The following is a 23219-nucleotide window of genomic DNA, read 5'->3' as shown; positions in this document are numbered from 1 at the left end:
GGCAATAGAATGGACACCACCAGACGGAAGACAACAGGGGCCGACCAGAGACCTGACAAAGTACATTTAAGGTAGACCTCCAAGAGCGGGACACCAGCACCTTGGCTGCAGCAAGAGATTGCAATGGACTGGGACCGGTGACAGAGTCTTGCTGCCCATTGTCCCACACGGGTCCCGAAGAACTAAGTCTAAGAATATCAGCCACAGTAATTGCTAGCCTCCGATAAAACTCTTAATTGTATTCATTCTATACCAAAATACCAGGCTGCCCTCAGATAAGACAACAGTTGGAAGGAAGAATTGGAAACTGAAGTCTGTTGACAAGAAAAGTTTAATAGTGACTTTTCTTAAACACTGCCATAAACTCTTTCATGTTACACATTAAGGCCACAAAAACTATTAGTTTCATACTTAAACAAATTAATGGAAGGTTTTTTTAAAACAATGTTTTTTTTTCTATTCACATAGACACAACACAAAATAGGATGAAGAAAGGGTCACAAGGCTGGCAGGTCAGAAACTCAATTTATTTATGTGGCCTGAGGAACTTGAAACAAAAATGATCCTCACAATTACCCAAAACATATAGTGTTTTTATACAGCTTTGCACTGTTCATCCCTCTCCCAAATTTAAGGGATAACTAACAGCGACAGGGTGTCAATAATGTAAAAATACAGACTGATTTCCTTTCTGCCTGCAATCATGCCAGGTTCTGTGTTAACTATGCAATAAAGTTATCATTTTTAAAGTGCAACAGAGGCAGTAGAGATACACACATTTGCAGAGCCCCTGTTGGATAGGCTCGATTTTCCTTGCTCTAATCTGATTAGTGGGAGAAAGCAGCAAAGTTGCATTGGGGGATTGCCAATACAACAAACTTTGGCCAATTCTCTGAACAGTAACTTAATAACAACCCCTTCTAAAATGAGGGCCAGAACTAACCCACTCCCTTAGTGAAATGCTATATTGACTGAGAGGCTTTCCTTCCAGTTCACTGTGCCAAAATAAAAGACAAATGTATTTTACAAGTTGGTCACATCTAGAAACGCTGCAGTATTGGAATTCTGCAACCATGGCCACAAACGTTTTATGTGCACTGTCCATCAGGATGATGAAAACAACACTGCGTCACTTACATTTTCTTTACATAGACTTTCTCCAGCGCCCCCAGAACCTACAAATACCATCTCCAGACCACCCTCACAACCTACAATTGCCACTCCAGACCCAAACAACCTACAAATACTGTTTCCAGCCCCCTCCATAATCGACTTTACTGTATCCAAACCTCGACTCCCATGTAGATGCAAAGGTGACACTTGTGAAAATTCCTTCCCGGTACAGGTCTGAACATTCATTACCGTTCCAATGACTGACAAAAAAAAAGGATGTTAGTAATACTCTATTAGAGTGTGAGGAACCCACCCATTTTCATCTCAATGATGACAAAGTTTGAAAATAGAAGAGTATCCAGTTACACTTTCCCTTTCCTATTCATCTTGGTTAAGTGTAACAATGCCTGACTTTTGGTAGGTTTCAGATTCCCAAATGAGATACCGTTCAGATTTCCATATCCAATTTTCACAAGTTTGAAACTAGTTGTGGTCAGTGGGAAATGTTGATGCAATGATAATCCCCTGCCTTTAGCATGCGCTCTCTGTAAACGTGACGGGGCTGTACCAGCGTCAGAAGGTCTCACTCCCCCTGTACCCTTCAGCTTTGGAGTGTCAAGAGGTTTGCAAGTTTGGATGCATCACTTCTTTCCAGAGTGTCAACTCAGCATTGGATTGTTGATCTCACAATTAAACTGGGCACTGCTACATCTGATCGGACTGCACTCCTCCCTCACCGTGCCCCTATTTACATTCCAATAAACATCCTCTTACCTTCACACTGTTGCCTTGCTTTTCTCCCCTCTTTCAAGCAGCCGCCGGACTCGAGTGATGATGTGCTCAAGGCTGTTTACATTTTCAAGACTTATAAACAAGATGAGGACCAAGCCAACTGGGAATAGGTACCAGTTACTCCATACTTCTCCAGCTCACTGCAAACCACTGAAAAGGTCCATGCAGCTGCTGAGTGGGAAACTCAGGGAGCATTACTTGGGACAGCCAAAGGAGTCCAAGTAGCAGCTTAACTCAAACTCAAATTACAAACCAGCATTTTGAGATCACCTACCTGCCTAACCACAAGTGAGCTGACTAAATGATCACTTTCTGGGTCTGAGCTTTCTGAGTCCAACCAAAATCTTCATCGATGGCGAATCTGCTATTTAAACATTTGTGCCAAAGAGATGAACTTTGTTGAAGTGAATAGCCTTTTCTCATCCTTGGGTTTTCTGAAATGCAGCTATAAAATTCAGATCAGTTTAGTTTCTAGCCAACTCAAATTCTGTTGGCCAATCCTACACGTCTACTTATTCCAACTTTAGTTTGCAGTAAGTGCAGGTGATTTCACAAAGTATGGATAAGGAAGGCCACTGACTTTACTAATCTCACCCTTACATTACAACAGTGACTACATTTCATAAGTACTTCATTGGCTGTAAAGCGCTTTGGGATATCCTGAGGTCATGAAGGGCGCCATAGAAATTCAAGTCTTTCCTTCATTGAAACCACAATCCCGCCCTCTATTTGGGCACCAATAGTAAAGTTTTTTTAAAAAAAGATGCACACCAGTCACTTTATCAGCAGGTGACAAGCATTTTGGTGTCCAGCAACTAAGTGATGATGGCGCACAGTCAGCAATGAGAACGTGGCAACTCCAAGGATAGCATGCCCCAGAGCTGTCACCGTCTTCATGTGAAGGGGGAGTATTTTTAAAAATGGAACCATGCCCATGACCAATCAGGCCACAACTAGTAAATAAGATTGAGGCTTCTCAACACTTTTATTCCTCCGATCAGAACAGCCAATAGTTTCTCAGTTTGTCCATATTGGTGGATTTAAGATACTATCATGGGTTAGTCGCAATACTGTCATTTCAAGTCTCCTGGCTAAAGCCCACTCAAGAAATGCAAAGTTGTTGTTAATTACATCATTTTTACCAGGACCCTTAATATAAAATCAAGCCAAGCCAGCTGATCTAAATCCACAGCGCTACACTTTTTACAGGGAGAACATTCACAGTGGTCAAAATTAGGGAAGAGTGAGTATGAGGAGAATGATTCCACTGTGAACTTGCTCCCTCCTTTTCTCTCAATATCTGATCTTACAGTGAGACTTGATGCCATACATTAAACCACAAAACATGCTGGCAGAGTGCAGGCCTCTGAGATGCACACCAAGATGAACGAGTATGTTAGGTGTCAGATCTATCTGCAAACTCCCAGAACAAAGAGAGATATAATCAACCTCTAGTGCAGCTCTCCCCGTCTCCAGTCCTTGCATCAGTGGCTGGGTTGTCTGATCAGCTAAATAAAAATTTACTTCATGTAAATAATTTTAAGTTTTGTGAAATATAGCCAACAAATTTTACAGTTTGGGGAATTTGGAATCTCCCAACAAGTCCCTGCTCTTTTTCAATAGATTGTCCAGACAATTATTAAGGTGCCTAAAAAGAGTGCCTGCTTGCCCAAGAATTTGTGCTGTTGGTTATCTTAACCCGTCCACATTATTTGTTTCACATAATTTGCCACTGGTCCCAATTTCTGGGTTTGGTCGATCAGACAATTATTTCCTGACACAGGGTGGGGCTGGGGGAAATTCTACCCAAACTCCAACCACCCCCCGCCGCCACCCCTCCCTCCATTTGGGAAACAGATAAGAATAGGCTGCAATGCTGGTTTCACACCCCACCCGATTTCACTTCCTATTGAAATGAGTGGAGATTAATACTGGGTGGGGCGTAAAACAGGTGATCCACCCAGTACTGTAGGTTTCCAGTCTGGTGAGTTATGTTAAAGTTACCCCTGGACGTCACTAATGTGGAGTGCTATAGGACATTTGAATAGCACAGACACTTCCATTGGCACTAACAGGTAGTACAAACTTCTGTCAAATTACAACGCATACAGGAAAACTAATACCTACAGGATTTGAACAATCTCAACAATATTCTCTACCCTTGACCAGATTGTCAATGCGGCTACCACTTTTAAGCTCTGTGTCCATTTTAAGAAACAGGTAGCCAAAACACTAATTTCAAAAACTTGATTTGTCACTTCAAGGCCTCTCAAATCACACGGGCTGCTGCATGTAGACAGGAAAGGGAATAATCTCCAAAAATGGGCCATTATGCCCAGCACAGACCTCGCCACAATTTTTAGCAACACAACCTAATGTTTTTCTGAGTAGAAGTTTTGATGACGCTTTTAAAAAAAAGACAGACTGGGTAGCCATTGCTGGCTGGGAAAGAGGGTTGGGGGGTAACGGGATACGTTACTCAGATATACCAAATCAAGCAACAACTCTCTTGATAAAAGGTCACCAACCTAAAGAGTTAGCTCTGTTTCTCCTGCCACAGATGTTGCCTGATCCGCCGAATATTTCCAGCATTTAGAGTTTTTACTTATAGAGCAAGGAATTTAATTGGGCCTTAGGCAAGGATTTGTGTTGCCCGCTTGAAATTCTTGTTTAGTTTAGTCTTGGCCCCAGACCTGAAGCTTTACCTGGCTGCCCCCATATTTTTGATAATTTCCGCCCCCCAATTTCGATATTTATATAATTTACATTTTTTTCTTCACTCAAGCAACAAAACAAAGACAAAACACTTTTCGTCCCTCATAAGATTTTCTGCTCTTTGAGTAATTCATAGATTTTAAAAAGCACCAACTCTCCTTTAGGATACTTAAGTCACCAAGTCTTTTAAAGATATGCAGAGCTAAAAAGGAATTCCTTTTCGACCGATAGAGTCTTCAACGGTTGTTGTGGTTTAAGAGTTTTGCTTCTGTCCGTAGAATATGGAGCTGTAGTGATTGCAAGGCTTAGTTCAATTGGGATATCCCCAAGTCAGCCATCTGTTCTCCAGCTTTGATGAACTTCAACCTCTTCGCTAACAACCAATAGCAGCTCACAGTTCTTCCCCCTCAGCTGGTGTTTCAAAAACTTTCTGTGTGAAGATCAGAAATATACAATACGGCATAAGAGAAAACCTTCAATACAATGTACAACTCATGCTGAATACAGGCAGTAACACATCAACGATCAGATAACCAAGAGATATGATTGTATAAATCACTTTCTATAAACTTTTACACTCTGACATTCCAATGAAGTTACCGCTTTGTGTTCACTCCTCTCACCCCATTTTTTCAGACTCTATGGGCTGAAAGGCGTCTTTGTGTTGCACTGTTCTATGATTCCAAGTTGCTGACTCCTTGAATGGGGTAGGCTAATGGCTGCAAAGCGCTCTCCAGCACTTCACCCAAGAGACCAGTATGCACATATGTGGACCATGACACCAGGAGGCTACCCAACTAGGCAGGACATTGCAGCCAAGCCCTTTTGACACCTGTACACAAACCGTTAAGAGGCAGAGGATTATTTGCCCACACAACTAGTCACTTCAAAGTACCTTATTGCCCGTAGCATTGATATGGTGCTAGATAAATGCAAGTATATTAAAACAGCAGTGGGATCAGGAAGGATGCAATTTTCCTTGCATCATTCAAGGTCGATGTGGCTAATTGCAGCCCCTGTAACACTTCCTCAGCTGATAGTTAACAGACTGGTGATCGACACTGCGGTTCCAGAATGGTCTTAAATTATATTGATTTCAAACGTTTGCCAAACAGGCCACTGTGCAGCAGATTTTCTCACGCCCTGTAGCTATTTAAATTACAAGGTCAGGAAGTTCCAATACTTCAAACTTGGATCTAATTTTCCTCCATTCAAATGGGATCCTGTTCTCATGCTTTTCTCTCACACACACCAACTATGTAGCTGTGGGGGTGTGGGGGGGTGTGTGTGTGGTGGTGGTAGTGTGAAAGGAGCGAACACTGGATGGTGGTCTGGTGCAGGCACCCTGGCCAATTTCCATCCAGGAGCACGGTGGGGGGGGTGACTGTAACTTCCTCACGGCTGCGCCAGCAGAGATAATTTTCTATTAAACAGGATGAGATGCAGTTAAAAGGAATTCCCTGACCAACCCACCTTGTATCAAACTGCTATAAACACATGCAACGTTCCAAGAGGGAGCACCGAGGTAACTGAGGATGGACAATAAATGCTGAGCTTGTCAGCGACACCAATGCCATGAGAATGAATAAAAACCTCACACAGGGACTAGGATGCAATATGTGCAATTTAAGTGATGGAGGCTCAATGGCTCCTGTTGGAATGTGATTGCTGGTCAAGGGCAGATCAGGCTTCGCTACAATTGCCTTCCTTTGATCTAACAGATAAATAATATGCTGCCACTCAGGACTCTTACCTGAAGCAGCATGCTCCCTTGATGGCTGTCGCTGAGTGTGGAACTCAGCATTAGCATGAGGTTCAAGAGATAAACCACAAAATTAGCAAGGGAGAATACTTATTAAGTGTCAGTGGGCTAGCTGGCTGTGGAAAGCATCACATGCCAACCCAATTCTGTACTCGCCCAAAGTCCAACACAAACACAGGAGGGGGGTCACTGTATATCTAACTGACATTTCACACACCAGCTTTCCCTGCTTCACACTTATACAGCTACCACCGTACGGGGCGCAAATAAATCGGATCACAGAAATCAACCTCAGTGATCAATTAACCTGAGTTCATCCTCGTTACCGATCTGATCTGGCAGTTTCAGCTTCGAGTCGAGGTTGTAATAGATTCCAGCAACCTCGCGTACGCCAATCCAGTGTTGCCGTTTAAGGGGAAGCTTCACCGGACCCCAACACAAGCTGGAGGGGATGTTCATAATAAAGCCCATCACGTTTGAAAGAGCAATAGTATTAACATCTCTGAAAGAAATGCAAAAATATCAGGAAACAGGGAGACGTGTTTGAGGTGCTCTATAAATACAAGACTTTTGGACCGTTTACTATGTTAAAGGTGCTCATAAATACAAGTTCTTTCCTTTGCTAGGATTTAGCAGATGACAAAGTTGAAGAGTTTACCAACAGTTGGCTTCATATAATTTGGGTTGGAACAACAGACTAAACTCTCAAAAATAAAAGCATTTTTAACAAGAATTCACACCAATTGGTGCAGAAAGCAAAATATTTCAGAATTTGAAATTGATCTTGAGGTAACACAAACATTCACCTATGGAGAGCCAAACAGTGAAACATAGGCATACAAAAGCTGCTCTGAAGTGCTACTGATCCACAGAGACCAGAAGATTCAATTTCGAGTATGTGCAGAGTTAGCTGTCTCCAAACTAGGGTGACAGTCGGGGTTCTACAATTGGATTCAATGCCAACTTTGGCGGGGGGGTGGGGAGGGGTGGAGAGTTGGCGGGGGGGGTTCTGGGCACGTTACATTCGCTTGCATCACTCTCAGTGTAAAGATGAGCCTCAGCATGACCGAGGCGCTGCTGGTGCTCTTGCCTTAATGAGGGCACAAGGAGCCATAAATAGTACGAATTATGTCAGCTGTCGGTGCACATCAGGGCCGGAACATATAAACATTTACATTTTGTCAAGCGTAACATAATTCTGAAGCAAAATGATGATTCAAGAGCCAGAAGAACAAAGAGCTTCCCCCATCTTCACAATCACATGGACACAACATTGTAACACTTACGTGATGCAATTCAACATGATTTGCGTCATCAAACTGGTTGTTCTTGCAAACAAAAACAACCCAGGTCAAATCTAACAGCTCCTGCAACACAAAACTGCATTCTGAATGTTGGAGCAGAGCTGCAGCTGTAAATTGCATTTAGCTGGACAAGTTTTGGGACCATTTTTTATTCTGTTTTTGTAGCTACAAAAGATAAAACCTAATTTAAAATGCTTGTGAAATAAAAAAAAACTTCACTGATGAACGCCTGCATCTTGCAGTACATTAGACCTAAGATGTGCTAGTCTTATTTCACATGTGTATCTGTTTCGATATGCATGTGCTGTTTGTGTCACGCACAGCAGCTGTTTTTCAAAATTCCTTCATTTTAGGGTGGTTTATAGTGACACAAGGCAGGGCTAGGATGGAGATGATTGGGTAATTCTCTCACCAATCACTTGCTGTAAATGACTGGGACTGATTTTACATACATAATTTTTATTAAGTAACCATCCACCACTCTCTACCGTTTACCGGAGAAATTGTCTTACTTTTATCAGAATGCTGCTGCAATTTCAGTCATGTGTACTGTTTACTGTAGCTTGCAGAGGCTGTTTAAATAGACTCCGTTTGCTGTCAGTCCTGTCCTAAGTCCCATGCCACCTCCAAACGAACAGCAGTGGCAACACTCATTCCATTATTAAAAAATGCAAAAAATTACAAAAAAAAACTTTACCTTAACAACAGAAAGAGTATTACAATAGCTTATACTCCACTAATGGCCCTAAGAGTAAGATTGCACTCATTTTGAGAAGTTATGAAATAGCTTAAAATTATATGATGTCTTTCACCTGTTCAGGATGTCCCTTAGCACTTTACACCCAATGAAGCCTTTTTTTTTAATAAAAGTAGCCATTGTTGTAATGTAGGGAAACATGGCAGCCAATTCGCATGGCAAATTCCCACAAACAGCAATGAGAGAAATGGTCAGATTAGCAAGGTAAAGAATGGCAAGGTAAACTGTTCTCCTTCAAATAGTTTGATAGGTTATAAGAACATAAGAAACATGAGCAGGAGTAAGCAACAGGGCACAACGGCCCCTCAATCCTGCTCTGCTGATCCACTTCAACTCCACATTCCCACCTGATCCCATATCCCTCGATTCCCTGAAAGATCAAAAATCTATTGATTATCAGTCAACGACTGAGCATCCGCAGCCCTCTCGGGTAGAGGATTCCAAAGATTTACAATCCTGAGTGAGGGAATTTCTCACCGCAGACCTACATCTTGATCCACATTCACTGGAGTGAACAGGAACTGAGTTCAGCACCTCATCCAAATGACAGCACCTCCGAATAAGTCCTGCACTGAAGTGTCTGCCTAGATTGTGTGACCAGATCTCTGGACCCAAACCCACAGTCTTCCGATTGTCCCTACCTTCGTTTGTCCCACCAAACAGCTTCGTAACCTTTAGTTTGAAGAGCAGCCATGATGACATTAACGTCGTAGTTTCCTGTTCCCAGCATGCTCTTCTTGTGCGGTGTTACCATGGTATTAGGGGACAACCTGGCAGACAGAAAAACAGATTTAAACATTGATAAAACATTAACAGAAACAAAAATACCTGGAAAAACTCAGCAGGTCTGGCAGCGTCGGTGGATGCTGCCAGACTTGCTGAGTTTTTCCAGGTATTTTTGTTTTTGTTTTGGATTTCCAGCATCCGCAGTTCTTTGCTTTTATCTCTATTGATAAAACATTAAATCAGCATAATTTTCTATCCAGCCCACCTGCATCAAATGGTCCACATTTACATTCCCGCACCTATTGCTTATGCTCTAATGCGTGCATGGAATTTGAACTGCTACAGAGTATTATACTATCACTCGGTTTATTTAACAATATACCACCAGAGTAGTCACACTGAATTAATAAGCTTCGATGTGCAATTTGCTAGGTGTGATTCCATCATCTGAAACTGACTCGCACTGCTCCTCAGAGACAGGTAATCATTGGTGCTTCACCAAAGCGTTGTACAGATCAAAATGCTCCCTGCGGACACAGCCCAAGCCTGGAAGGGCACATTTCATGGTTATACTTAGCAACGAGTAACAGTAATCAGGATCCTGATAAAGGCACCTCACTCAGTACTTTAGCCTAACTCCAACCTACCCTGTTGTGCAACAAATGCATTTTGCTTTTATTTCTATCATTTTTCTAGGATTGCTTCAAGTGATTATATTAAAATGTAACATGCCCACTATTAAAATTCATTGAAATCCTGGTAACAACCTTGCATCAGGCATGGAATGATTTACAATTTACCTGAAGAGTACTTTGATTTTAAAATTCTCATCACTGTTTTCAAATCCCTCTGGGCCCTTGCCACTCTCTCTTTAACCCCTTCCAGCCCCGAGGTGTCTGCATTCCTCCAATTCTGGCCTCTTGTCCATCCCTGGTTTTAATCGGTCCACCACTCACAGACGTGTCTTCAGCTTTCGTGGCCCTAAGTTCTGGAACTCTCTCCTTAAAACTCTTCACCTCTCTTTTCTCCTTTAAGATGTACCTTAAAACCTAACTGTCACCTACCCTAATATCACCTTACGTGACTTGGTGTCAAATTTTGTTTTATAATGTACATGGAGTTCCTTGGGAAATTTAATTAAGTTAAAGGTGCTTTATAAACACAAGTTGTTGTTAAATATGGCTTTGATTTGGGGCAAGGATGAAATGGTCGAAAGGTAATAAAATACCTTAATGTGCAACTGTAAGATGTTATTTCATCACCAATAGCTACTGGTACTGCATCCTTATGTTAAGATCATTTCACATCCAGAACCTAGACTCAAAACTAATCCTGACTGCTGAGATTAAAGTCTAACCTCTCTGCAAGAGTACCAAAAGGTTAGCAGTTTTTAAACACATGTTGGGATAAACCTCAAGCACAAAATTGCCCAGTCCCCAGCATTAAAAGACAAGTTCACTCAGGAGCAGCTCGAGAGTTGGTGCGGGAAATGGAAATTGTGAAGTAAGCTGTTATTCTGAAAGTGGGATGAAGGCAAATTGTAAGGAGAACACAAGGGGCCTTAATCTAAAGTTAACACATGGTTTATGTTTCCACTGGTGAGTTTTTTAATATTCTTTCACGGAATGTGAGTCTCGCTGGCTAGGTCAGCATTTGTTGCTCATCCCAAATTGCCCTCGAGAAGGTGATGGTGAGCTGCCTTCTAGAACTGCTTCAGTCCATGTGGTGTAGGTACACCCATAGGAGTTCCAAAATTCTGACCCAGTAACAGTTTAGGAACAGCTGTATAGTTCCAAGTCAGGATGGCCAGTATTTTCAAATAAAGTTTTTTTCAGTGACAAGCTCAGTAATTCCAGTTGATTATAACTTTGAACAATGAACACACCAGTGAAGTAGACGGAATTCACAGGAGTGTGCAATGGAAGAGAGATTGGAAACAGCGGTAAAGATTTTTAAATTCAGTTTTTGTCATCGATTCAAAATTCTGGGCTTTTTCAGGTTTATTTTTTAATGTTTGAAAAAAGAAAAATCAGTGGGAAAAAAATCAACTGGACCCTGAAAATCCCAGGTTAAGTTCAAAGAAAATCAGTTCTAACATTGCTAAAACTCAAACCAGCAAGAACGAAAGATTTGCATTTCTATATCACTTTTCACAACCTCCAGATGTCCCAAAGTGCTTTACAGCCAATGAAGTCCTATTGAAGTGTCATCAATGTTGTAATGTAGGAAACTCAGCAGCCAGTTTGCACACAGCAAGATCCCGCAAACAGTATTTTGATAATGACCAGGTAATTTATATTTTAGTGATGTTGGTTAAAAGATAAATATTACCAGGACACCTGGAAGAACCCCCTCTGCTCTTCTTTGACTAGTAGTGGGATCTTTTACTTCTGCCCGAGAGATCAGATGGAAGGTGTCTCATCCAGGAGATGGCACCTCCAACTGTGCAGCACTCCCTTGATGTGCATTGTCTCCAGAGTGGGACGCGAAACAAGCAGCTTCTGACTCATAGGCGAGATTGCTGCCACTAAGCTAAACCTTTAACTGTCCCAATGATTAAAAGGCAACCCACAACTATCGATAGAGTTTAAAGTCACCATTTTTTATAGCGCTATTAGACTATTTCTTACTTAAAAAATAATGTTCGAGGTTAAAATAAAGATCCTCTGTTTATTGTTATAACTGCAGCCACTGTGGTGGTGGAATATTAAAAATTGAGGGATTCTGTGCAGTGGAACTGTTGTGATCTTGGCTATGTTAAATAATATGTTGATCCACCACTTAAGTAAAGCATCAATTGATGAGTTTAGTTTTCAGGGGACGCTCTGTGTGCTAACTATCAATATCCCACTTTCCTCCCTTCATACCCAAGTAGGAAAGAAAGGTTGACATTTACTGCACTTTGTTAATGCAGGAAGTGTTTTAAGATATCCTGAGGCGGCACAAAGCACATATTCTTTTATAGTGTTCCCTTAACGATCATCTCTGTCCCCTTAAAAAAAATGCTGCTGTTTCTTTCCCTGCTGAATATTAGGTCCAGGGATATTCTCACAATAAATCAGTAATGCGTAAGGGGGAATAAAGAGAAACTGTTTCCAGTGGCAGGAGTGGGTGAGCAGAGTGGTGCAGATTACAGATCCAAAGGGAGGTTACAGTCATTATACTCCGTAAAAGTTTAAGGTGTGCAGCTTGCATTGGTTCTGTCACAGATACATTTTAAAATATATTTCTAACACCCCAGAGGTTTGGCTCGAGTTTTCGAAAATCATACTTCGCAAATACACAGTTTTAAACAGAAATCTCACACTTGGGTCACCACTGAGTCATTTCCTGATCTCAATGTGACAAAGTCAGAGTGTGGGCATCTTCTATCTCTCCTTGTATGGATGATCAAATGTTTTAAAGTGCTTAGCTTGAAGAAAACTTGCATTTTACAACAAATGAGATACAGTGAGTTTTGTGTTACATAATCCTGAAAGATACCAGTGCCAGTGTGATGCGTTCCTGTGTTTCATATGTTTTTAAAAATGTATCAGGGAGTTCTCACAATCCACCCTCAGTCACTCATTTTCTCATTTCTTATTAATACACTGCACAGTTCTCCTCTGAAATCTCCTCTCTCATTCCTTCCAAGTTGCCAATACCCAGTCCTTAATTTTCCTCCTCTCTGTATTGAGGTCAACAGCAGCCAGATGTCTTGACACAAGGTCATCATAGGGAGATGAACTTTGAATATTTTGATCCTAAATCTTCCATATTATTTTGACTAAGTTGGCAAAATATTCAGATCATCTTTGAAACCCCATACAAAAACCTGAGCACAAAATTCAAGGCAGCATGTCAGTCCAGAATCTAGGGCAGAGTTATATTGTTAGTCTTTAGATGAGATATTAAACTGTCTGTCTGCCTGCCCCAATGGCATCATTCCATCTGTGTCCTAGACCAACATTCCTCCCTCAGCTAACTCCACCAGAAACAGATGAACTGGCCGTTTGCTTCATCAGTGTTTTTGGTATTTCTCTGTGGGTAAAAACGGATATCATGTCAACGACACCGTGGCTTCACAGTGAAGCAATTCATTGCTTGCAAAACACTGGAGACATTTCTGAGAGGAAAATGCAAGTCCTCGATCTTCTAGCTTATACAAAAAGCAAGTTGCACTTGCCTCACTTTTCTTCATGACTTAAAAGATCCTGGACTGGCAATATCCTGGTGTCCTGCTTTAAGTTAACAGCCTTATTACAATCCTTAGGGACACTATTACACAGATGCAAGGGCAGTGTTACAGACCTGACATGCACTCTGCATACCTTTAAAACTATGGCTTTATCAGACACTCGAGCAAACAATGGATGAACCCTTGTTTAATCCCCATGTCGCCAACTCAATCAGCAACTGCAGAACATTTATACCACTCCCCATAAACTGTCACAAGCCAAGCCAATACTGAAGGTCACACTGTTCTATGCATATTAGTCATTACATTTGGAATATACAATGTGCTACAACTACAGGCAAACTCTTATTTAAATACACCCCAGACTCCATTGACAAGCAGAGTCAATGACTGGGGCACTTTTCAGATCCTGGAATAGAATTATGCACATACTGATAAGAACCGTCCACTTTTTCCTGCTTCACATTACGCTGTGATCACCACGGCAACAGCCCGATTACTTTTAGCAGTATAATTGTTTGTTTTAGTTTTACCGGAGCATTTCATGTCTGTGCTCATCACAGTCAGGATTGATAGAGATGGAACACTGTGCATCAAGCAGCCCCAGGTCAGATACAGCATGGGTGAGATGCAGAGTAAAGCCTGCTCTAATCTAACCTAGATAGAAGAGTTACACTCGCAAGAGGCCCTAGAAATTCTATTGAGAGTGGAGGTGTGCTGGGAGGCTGCAGAGCGGTCAATGCAACACACATTTTCAAAAAGGAAATAGACCTAACCTGGTTAATAAAGGCTTAGTATGTGTCAGGGAAAATTCTGGCATCTGAATTAAAAGATACTGAATGTCTGTCTAGATAGAGACAACAACCAAGAGGGATTCCAGAAAGTAAGATTCTACTTGGAGAATCTGTTACAAGTTCTTTAAGGAGGTAATGGTTGCAGTAGATAGGGAAATGTAGTAGATGCATTGTACATGGACTTACAGAAGGCCTTTGACAAGGCACCACTCAGTGACTACGAGAGATGACGACGACTATGGAATTAGGGGAAGGTAACAAATTGGATTAAAAACTGGTTAGAAGAGAGAAAACAGAGTAGGAGTTAAAGGCACTTTCTGAAAGGAATTGGAAGTGGATTCTGTTCTGGGACAGTTTCTGTTCACTACGTAAGTCGAGGATTTGGATATTCAGCTAGTGGGGACGGTCTCCAAATCTGCAGACACTAAAGTAGGAAACACAGTAAATAATTCTGAGGTTCACTGGAAGCTTGAAGGAAATATTGATGTAATGGTGGAATGGGCAAACAAGGGGCAGATGGAATTCAATGTCGGTAAATGTGAGGTGGTATATCTTGGTTTAAAAATTATACTCTGAATGAGGAAAGCTGGGGCACAGATTCAAGATTAAAAGTAAGATTTAGCACTGAGTGGAGGAAGAAATGTTTTTGAAACAGAGGATTGTGAAACTGTGGAATCCACTACCAGAGTTATTGAACTATATCAATATTTGAAAATAGTTTCTGGAGATAAGTAGTTGAACGAAAATGGAAAAGAGAGATATGAGAACAGGGTGTGGACAATGACAACAATTTGTATTTTAAAGCCTTTAATGCAGAAAAACCTCCCAAGACTCGCCACAGAAGGATAATCAGATAAAAATTGACACCAGAAAAAGAGACACCAGATGGGGCAACTAAAATCTTGGTCAAAGGGGTGAGTCTTCAGGAAGGCAGAGGGCATTACTGAGGGAATTCCAGAGTTAAGCCCAGAGATGATTAAGGCAAGGCCAGGAAGGAGGAGTAACAGGAGTTGGAGATGCACAGGAGGCCAGAGTCGGAGGAATGCAGAGCTCTCAGCTTGTAAGGCTGGAGAAGATTACAGAGACAGGGAGGGGCAGAGGCCTTGAAGGGGTTTAAATGAGGGTGAGAATTATAAATTTGAGGAGCTCAGGGGCTGGAACCCAATACAGGCCAGAGACCATAGGTTGTTGACGGATGAATGAGATCTAGTATGGGACAGGATACAGGCAGTCTTGTCATTGACGAGTCTGTTCCTGGAGGCTGGTGGAAGGGGGGCATCTGGGGCAGCAATGGAACAGTCAAGTCCAGGAGTAACATCGGCATGATTGAGAGTTTCAACAGTAGATGGGCTGAACTGAGGCAGAGGCAGGATGATGTTGCAGAGGTGGAAGTCAGCATTGTTTGTGATGCACAAGCAATTCAGAGTATTGCCCATGGGCAAAAGGAACACCAGCACAGAGTGGCTGGGCCGAATGGCCTGTTTCTGTGCTGTAATTTTCTTGACTTTCCACACCAGCAATTCAGCAGCTCCTGAGTGAGATTACCAAATTGAATCTCATTTGTCTTGTAGACCTCTGTTCCCTGACAACTAACAAGGGATGTCAAGTCTTTCACCTCTGGGAATTCCGATTCTGGCTCAGGCCGGTGGGCGCAATGGTTTTATAATCAACAAGTTATGCATTGAGAGCATCAAATGGTCCCAGGGTAGGTGCAGTACAGTTAGATGCAGAGCACATTTTTTAAAGCTTCTCTGCTACAACAGTAACCACACTTTATTGGATGAGAAATGCTTTGGTACATTCTAAGGTCATGAAAGATGTTTTATAAATGCAAGTTCTTTACGATAAACTGAATACTGTGGTAAAGGTTAAAGCATTTTAAGTAGTATAAATGTAGGTTTCAGGAAAAAATCCATCACTGATGCATAAACAAGACATGATGCATCAGAGAATCGGTAGAGAAATAAATCACTGGCGTTCAGTGTATGTGTGGGGGATAAAAACACCTGCATTATTCAAAACTTCTTCCAATATTAATGCCACATCAGATGCTCAGCAAAATATTACAGTAGTCAACACAGAGGCCATTCAGCCCCTCAAGCCTGCTACATCATTCAACTAGATCATGGCTGATCTGTATCAAGATATCAGTAAAATTGAAATGGGTGTGTAACATTTTCATTCTATACGCCCTTGAACTATAAAAAAAACACCTAAGAACACAATCATAGATGTTATCTTCTCGAACCACAAAGGCTCAAGAAATAAATAAATGGAGCAAGAAAAAGAAACAAAAAAAGTGAGAAAGACATGACTGGAAAAGAAAGACAAAGAAGCAAGTGGGAAGGCCATAAGAGAGAGAAATGGAGAGAGGACAGAGAGAGAGGGAGGATGGAGGATGGCAGAGAGAGAGCGAGGATATCTCCTTCTTTGATGTAGCTTTCATTTTTTCTAGCTATTCCTCTGAGGCACCTGAGGATGTTGTTCCATGTTAACGGCAAAATATAACTGTCGCGGTGGTGAATCAGTAACAAGGAGGCACAGAATCATTTTACCACATTATTAGAGCGGGGATTACTTCTACTAGCTATTGAAACAAAATCTATGAAATCTTTTAAAAACAGAAATAGATACAAATTTTAAAAGGGGTATAAAAGTATTTGGAGAAAACTAGGTTTGACTAGATGGTGCCAGTTGAAAAGCTAGCAGCACAGACATGAAGGGTTAAATGGCCTTTCTGTCCGATAACTTCCGATTCACTTCGAGCCCTGTAACTGCGTGAACGGGCACTGAAAGGTTTCTATAGCCCCTTCCATAACCTCAGGAAATCTCACAGCTCTTTACAGCCAATGAAATATTATTGAAAGGTAGCGTAATTAATGGGAGAACTCCCCAGTTCTACTCTGAATAGTGGCTACAGGATCTTGTAACGCTCACCCAAGAGGGTAGATGGAGCCTTGGTTTAATGTCTCATCTGTAAAGACAGGACCCACAACAATACAGCACTCTCTCAGTACTGTACTGGAGCGTCAATCTGGAATATGTGTTCAAGTGTCTGGAGCGGGACTTGAATCCACAACCTTCTGACTCTGAGGTGAACGAGTGCAACCAACTGAGCCACATCTGACAATGGCCTTACCAAATACTGTGCCAGCCAGCAACTCCACAATTTAATCGATGCTACAACATGATACAGTGACACTCTGCTTCAGGTACCTCTGAAAAATCTCCTGTAGGGTCTCTCTCGTGAATGCTCTCCCATCCTGGAAGACATTGTTGAGGGCATGAAGTGCGCACAACTCTCTCCTCTGTTTCTCGTGGTAGATCAGAGTAGATGCCTGAGCATCAGAGTCCAGTTTTAACTTATCGCCTTTCCAGGGGACACAGTTCATTTTCAGTTTGACAAGATGTATTGCCTGAAATGTGATCAAATCTCAAGAAAAAGTACACCTTGACCTTAGTTCATGTTCCAGGCACCTTATAGTCATATTAAGACTTCTGAGCTGTAGCATTAAGTGTCTTTGGGACTCAGTACAAATTAATCAATTAGAACGATAGCTGTGGGTTGCAGAACTTCGTCACGGCCACTTCCAGGAACTAAAAAATATATACTGTATGACTCCAATGAAGAAGGCCCATGGCATGTGACAATCCTTTAAGGACACTTTCCTCTTGCAAGTCTAACACTTTTAAGACTGAAATCAGTATTTCTTTCCCCGAAGTTCAGCCATTCTGGCACAATATTTATAATCTCTCAGTGAGCCCCAACTTGCTGCTGTGAGAGTATTCTTAGTTGCAGAGGGCTTTGTGTTAACAGTTGCATTCTTCTCCAATCTTCAGGCCATCCCATCAGTCACTGTCCTGGTTTCCAGGCTAGTCCCTGGGCCAGTCTTTGCACCCAGGCTCTACTTGTGCCCCTATGCCCTGGACTTTAGGTTCTACCTGTGCCAGTCCTTATGTTCCTTCTCCACCTTGTCCAGGCTCCCCCTGTGTGCCCCCTCCCTGGACACTCTCCCCGTGCCCCCTCCCTGGACACTCTCCCCGTGCCCCCTCCCTGGACACTCTCCCCGTGCCCCCTCCCTGGACACTCTCCCCGTGCCCCCTCCCTGGACACTCTCCCCGTGCCCCCTCCCTGGACACTCTCCCCGTGCCCCCTCCCTGGACACTCTCCCCGTGCCCCCTCCCTGGACACTCTCCCCGTGCCCCCTCCCTGGACACTCTCCCCGTGCCCCCTCCCTGGACACTCTCCCCGTGCCCCCTCCCTGGACCCTCTCCCCGTGCACCCTCCCTGGACCCTCTCCCCGTGCCCCCTTCCTGGACCCTCTCCCCGTGCCCCCTCCCTGGACCCTCTCCCCGTGCCCCCTCCCTGGACCCTCCCTGGACCCTCTCCCCGTGCCCCCTCCCTGGACACTCTCCCCGTGCCCCCTTCCTGGACCCTCTCCCCGTGCCCCCTCCCTGGACCCTCTCCCCGTGCCCCCTCCCTGGACCCTCTCCCCGTGCCCCCTCCCTGGACTCTCCCCCCGTGCCCCCGGCCCCCCTCTCTCCCCGTCAATGGCAGTAAACAAACTCTAAGCCTCACACCGCCGCCTCCAGCTGCGGAAGACGAGGACCCGCGCCCGAATGTTGACCGAGTTCTCCCCCGCCGTCCGCCTGGTTCCAGGAGCCCGCGCCCACTGAGGAGGAGGAAGCCGCCACCGTTCAGCCCCAGGACCCGCTCGGCTCCGGCCGCCACCTGCGCACTACGTCACCTCCGCACTTCGTCACCCGCGTACTACGTCATCCAGACCCGCGGGCGCCGTGACGTCAAGAAACCAACGTCAAAATCCGATCATGCGCAAAACGTTTCATGCAAAGCTCCATGCCCCGCCCTCTCCCGGGGTGTTGCCAACTCTCCAGGATTGGCCGGGAGTCTCCAGGATTCGAATCACAGAATCTTGACAGGGCAGATGGAGGCCATTTGGCCCATCGAGTTTGCACTGGCTCCCTGAAAGTGCATTCGACCTCGTCCCACTCCCCTACCTTATTCTCTTAACCTTGCACATCCTTTCTTTTCACATAGCAATCCAATTCCCTTTTGAATACCTCCTTCAAACCTGCCTATACGAATGAAATTCTTTGGATTGAAATTGTGGGGAATTTTTTTTAAATGGTCCTTTTTCTTTGAAAGCCTGTTTATTAATTATAAAAAAAATATTGGCGATGGGGATAAAATGGCTGCTTGACTAACAGTGAAGAATAATACAACGGTTCATGAAGAGATTGCTCACTTTCCAATTGGCATGGGAAGGAAGGGCACCAGGAGGATGGACTCGTTCGGGTCCAATGACAGGAGCATCAACACAGGTCACTTGAAAGCAAGAGGTCATATGATGAAACCTCCAAGGACTAGACCTTATGTCTTTCTCTCTGTCTCTCCCTCCAGGTCATCAACTGATACTGACTTTAGTTTTGCTTCACCCAATGGAGTGACACTGGGCTGCTGCAATGCCAATAGGACAAATACCTCTCTTCAGAATCCCCAGACAGGCAAGTTAGTGAGGGAAAAAAAGCAAAATACTGCGGATGCTGGAAATCTGAAACAAAAACAAAAATAGCTGGAAAAACTCAGCAGGTCTGACAGCATCTGCAGAGAGGAACACAGCTAACGTTTCGAGTCTGTATGACTCTTCATCAGAACTGAAGAAAAATAGAAATGAGGTGAAATATAAGCTGTTTGAGGGGGGGTGGGACAGGTGGAGCTGGATAGAGGGCCAGTGATAGGTGGAGGCAAAGAAGAGATTGCCAAAGATGTCATAGACAAAAGGTCAAAGGGGTGTTGATGGTGGTGATATTAGCTACAGGAGGTGCTAATGGTGACATTAAGGGTAGAAGCAGGATGAGCAAGTGACAGATGGCCCTAGTCGGGGTGGGGTAGGGAGAAGGGATCGAAATAGGCTAAAAGGTGGAGATAAAACAATGGATAAACAAATAAATTTTAAAATAATAATAGAAATAGGTGGGAAAAGAAAAATATATTCAAAAAATATATATGAATTATTAGAAAAAAGGGGGATCGGAAAGGGGGTGGTGATGGAAGAGACAGTTCATGATCTGAAGTTGTTGAACTCAATATTCAGTCCGGAAGGCTGTAAAGTGCCTAATCGGAAGATGAGGTGCAGTTCCTCCAGTTTGCGTTGAGCTTCACTGGAACATTACAGCAGGCCAAGGATGTTAGTGAGGGAATTCTGCATTGTCAGAGGAATGAGATGTTAAATGGCCCTGTCCTCCCAGGAGCACATAAAAGACCCCATGGCACTACTCTGAAGATGAGCAGGGGAGTTCTCACTGTCCTGGACCAATATTTATTCCTCAACTATCATCAACAGAGTTGATTATTTGACCATTGACACATTACTGTTTGTGGGATCTAGCTGTGTACAAATTGGCTGTCATGTTTTCTACATTACAACTGTGGCTACACTTCAAAAGTACTTCATTACCTGTAAAGTTTCTCAAGATGTACAGTAGTCATGGAGGCACTAAATAAATGCAATTATTTCTGTTTTTTCAATGTCAAGGGCAGCCACTCTCACCTCACCTCTGAAATTCAACTCTTTTGGACACCAGGGATATGGGATCTTTTACATCCACATGAGAAAGCAGTTTGGGTCTAGGTTTAACATCTCTTCTGAAAACAGCACTTCCAACTGACCAGCATTCCCTCAATATTGCACAGCCAGTGTCAGCCTTGCTTTATGTGCTCACATCCTGGAGAGGGACTTGAATCTGGAATTTGAAGGCAAGAGTTCTACTAACTAAGCCACTGCTGACCTATCAAGACAGCATTTGACCGAGTGTGGCATCAAGGAGCCCTTAGCAAAAGTGAAGTCAATGGAAATCAGGGGGAAAAACTGCTGCAATGGTTGGAGTCAAACTTAACACAAAGGAAGATGGTGTGGTTGTTGGAGGCCAATCATCTCAGACCCAGGACATTGCAGCAGGAGTTCCTGAGGATGGTGTCCCAGGCCCAACCATCTTCAGATGTTTCTTGAATGACTATCCCTCCATCATAATGATATAAGCAGGGATGTTTGCAGTGTTCAGTACCATTCAAAACTCCTCAGATACTGAAGCAGTCCATATCGATATGTAGCAACATCTGGACAATATTCAAGCTTGGGCTGATAAGTAACAAGTAACATTTGGGCCACGCCAGTACCAGGCAATGATCATCTCAAACAAGAGAGAATCTAACCATCTCCCCATAACATTCAATGTGTTACCAGTGCTGGATCCCCACTATCAACATCCTGCGGGTCACTATTGACCAGAAACTTAATGGGACCAGCCATATAAATTCTGTGGCTTCAAGAGTAGGTCAGAGATTGGAACTTTTGCAGCAATGGTGGTAGACAAATAAACAACTCACTAGAGGAGGAGGCTCCACAAATATCCCCCATCCTCAATGATGGGGGGACCCCAGAACATCAGTGTGAAATGTAAGGCTGAAGCATTTGCTACAGTCTTCAGCCAGAATGCTGAATGGATGATCCATCTCAGCCTCCTTCGGAAGTCCCCAGCAACACAGATGTCAGTCTTCAGCCAAGCCGATTCACTCCACATGATATCAAGCAGCAGACGCTTGGCTGACAATATTCTGGCAATAGTACTGAAGACTTGTGCTCCAGAACTTGCCGCACCCCTAGCCAAGCTGTTCCAGTATAGCTACTACACTGGCATCTACCTGGCAATGTGGGAAATTGCCCAGATATGTCCTGTACATAAAAAGCAGGACAAATCCAACCTGGCCAATTACCGCCCCATCAGTCTACTTTTGATCAGCATTCATGACTCCTCAGATGCTGACAATATCCAGGCTTGGGTTGACATGTGGCAAGTAATTTTCATGCCATACAAGTGCCAGGCGATGACCATCTCCAACAAGAGAGAAATTAACGATTGCCCCTTGACATTCAATGGCATTACCATCACTGAATCTCCCATTATCAACATTCTGGGGGTTACCATTGACCAGAAACTGAACTGGACCAACCATATAAATACTGGGGCTACAAGAGCAGGTCAGAGGCTACTGTGATGAAATACTCTCCACTTGCCTGGATGAGTGCAGCTCGAACAACACTCAAGAAGCTTGACACCATCCGGGACAAAGCAGCCCGCTTGATTGGCATCCCATTCTCGAACATTCATTCCCTCCACCACCGTCGCACAGTGTATACCACCTTCTCAAAGGCTCTTAGGGGTGAGCAACAAATACTGGTCATGTCAGCAACACTCAGACCCCATGAAAGAATAAAAAAATCTACAAGATTCACTACAACCACTCTCCAAGGCTTCTTAGACAGTACCTTCCAAACCCCCAACCTCTACCACCTAGAAGGCCAAGGCCAGGAAACACATGGGAACACCACCACCTGCAAGTTCGCCTCCAAGTCACACACACTATCCTGACTTGGAACTAAATCGCTGTTTCTTCACTGGGATCCTGGAACTCCCTCCCTAACAGCACTGTGGGTGGACCTACACCACATGGACTGCAGTGGTTCAAGAAGGCAGCTCACCACCACCTTCTCCAGGACTGGGGAGAGGTGGTGGTATAGAGGTATTGTCATTAGACTGGTATTCCAGAGACCCAAGGTACATCTGCAGGGTACCCAGAGTCAAGTCCCACCATGAGTTCAATAAAAATCTAGAATTTATTGCAAATAAAAAAAACATCTGGTTCACTAATGTCCTTTAGGGAAGGAAATCTGCCGCCCTTACCTGGTCTGTCCTACAAGGGCAGTTAGGGATGGACAATAAATGCTGGATCCCAAGACCAAATAAAAACTATCTAAATAAATGCAAGTTGTTATGGTTGCAATACATTTCAACTTGTTTCATCAGGAAAAAAAATCCCCAGTTGCATTGAAGGTGGATGATGAGTTTATGTGAAGGGTCAGGCAATTGCAGAGTTTATTCTATTGGGTTTATTCTCTTGCACCAAAGTTGCATCAGGATGAAAACAACAGGAGCGATGTCCCTGATTGGATAGGATGTCTGATTGAAGTGGCGATTCGCTATCCTATTGGTCAATGCG

General features: G+C 43.4%; 1 protein-coding gene across 1 annotated transcript; it reads right to left on the bottom strand.

The window, feature by feature from the left end:
• Window positions 1-313: 313 nt before the first annotated feature.
• Window positions 314-18142, bottom strand: josd1 (Josephin domain containing 1). Its single transcript, XM_078531876.1, has 4 exons — window positions 17357-18142; window positions 9085-9213; window positions 6690-6884; window positions 314-5050 (listed from the first exon to the last, which is right to left on the bottom strand). Exons 1-4 carry the CDS (start codon window positions 17530-17532, stop codon window positions 4951-4953), a joined length of 600 nt encoding a protein of 199 aa, XP_078388002.1. The 5' UTR covers window positions 17533-18142; the 3' UTR covers window positions 314-4950.
• Window positions 18143-23219: the final 5077 nt, after the last annotated feature.

This window comes from Cetorhinus maximus, chromosome 29 (genome assembly GCF_964194155.1).
Source record: "Cetorhinus maximus chromosome 29, sCetMax3.hap1.1, whole genome shotgun sequence".
In the NCBI taxonomy this organism is placed as follows: Eukaryota; Metazoa; Chordata; class Chondrichthyes; order Lamniformes; family Cetorhinidae; genus Cetorhinus; species Cetorhinus maximus.
This window is presented reverse-complemented; position numbering and strand designations above follow the sequence as displayed.

What these genes read in the sequence shown, in the direction of transcription:
- josd1 (XM_078531876.1), bottom strand. Translation starts at nt 17,532, where the DNA reads ATGAACTGTGTCCCCTGGAAAGGCGATAAGTTAAAACTGGACTCTGAT. An exon ending in CTACAGGAGATTTTTCAGAG is followed by an intron (nt 9,214 to 17,356) that starts GTACCTGAAGCA and finishes TCTGTCTGCCAG; the next exon opens with GTTGTCCCCTAATACCATGG. An exon ending in GTTTGGTGGGACAAACGAAG is followed by an intron (nt 6,885 to 9,084) that starts GTAGGGACAATC and finishes CATTTCTTTCAG; the next exon opens with AGATGTTAATACTATTGCTC.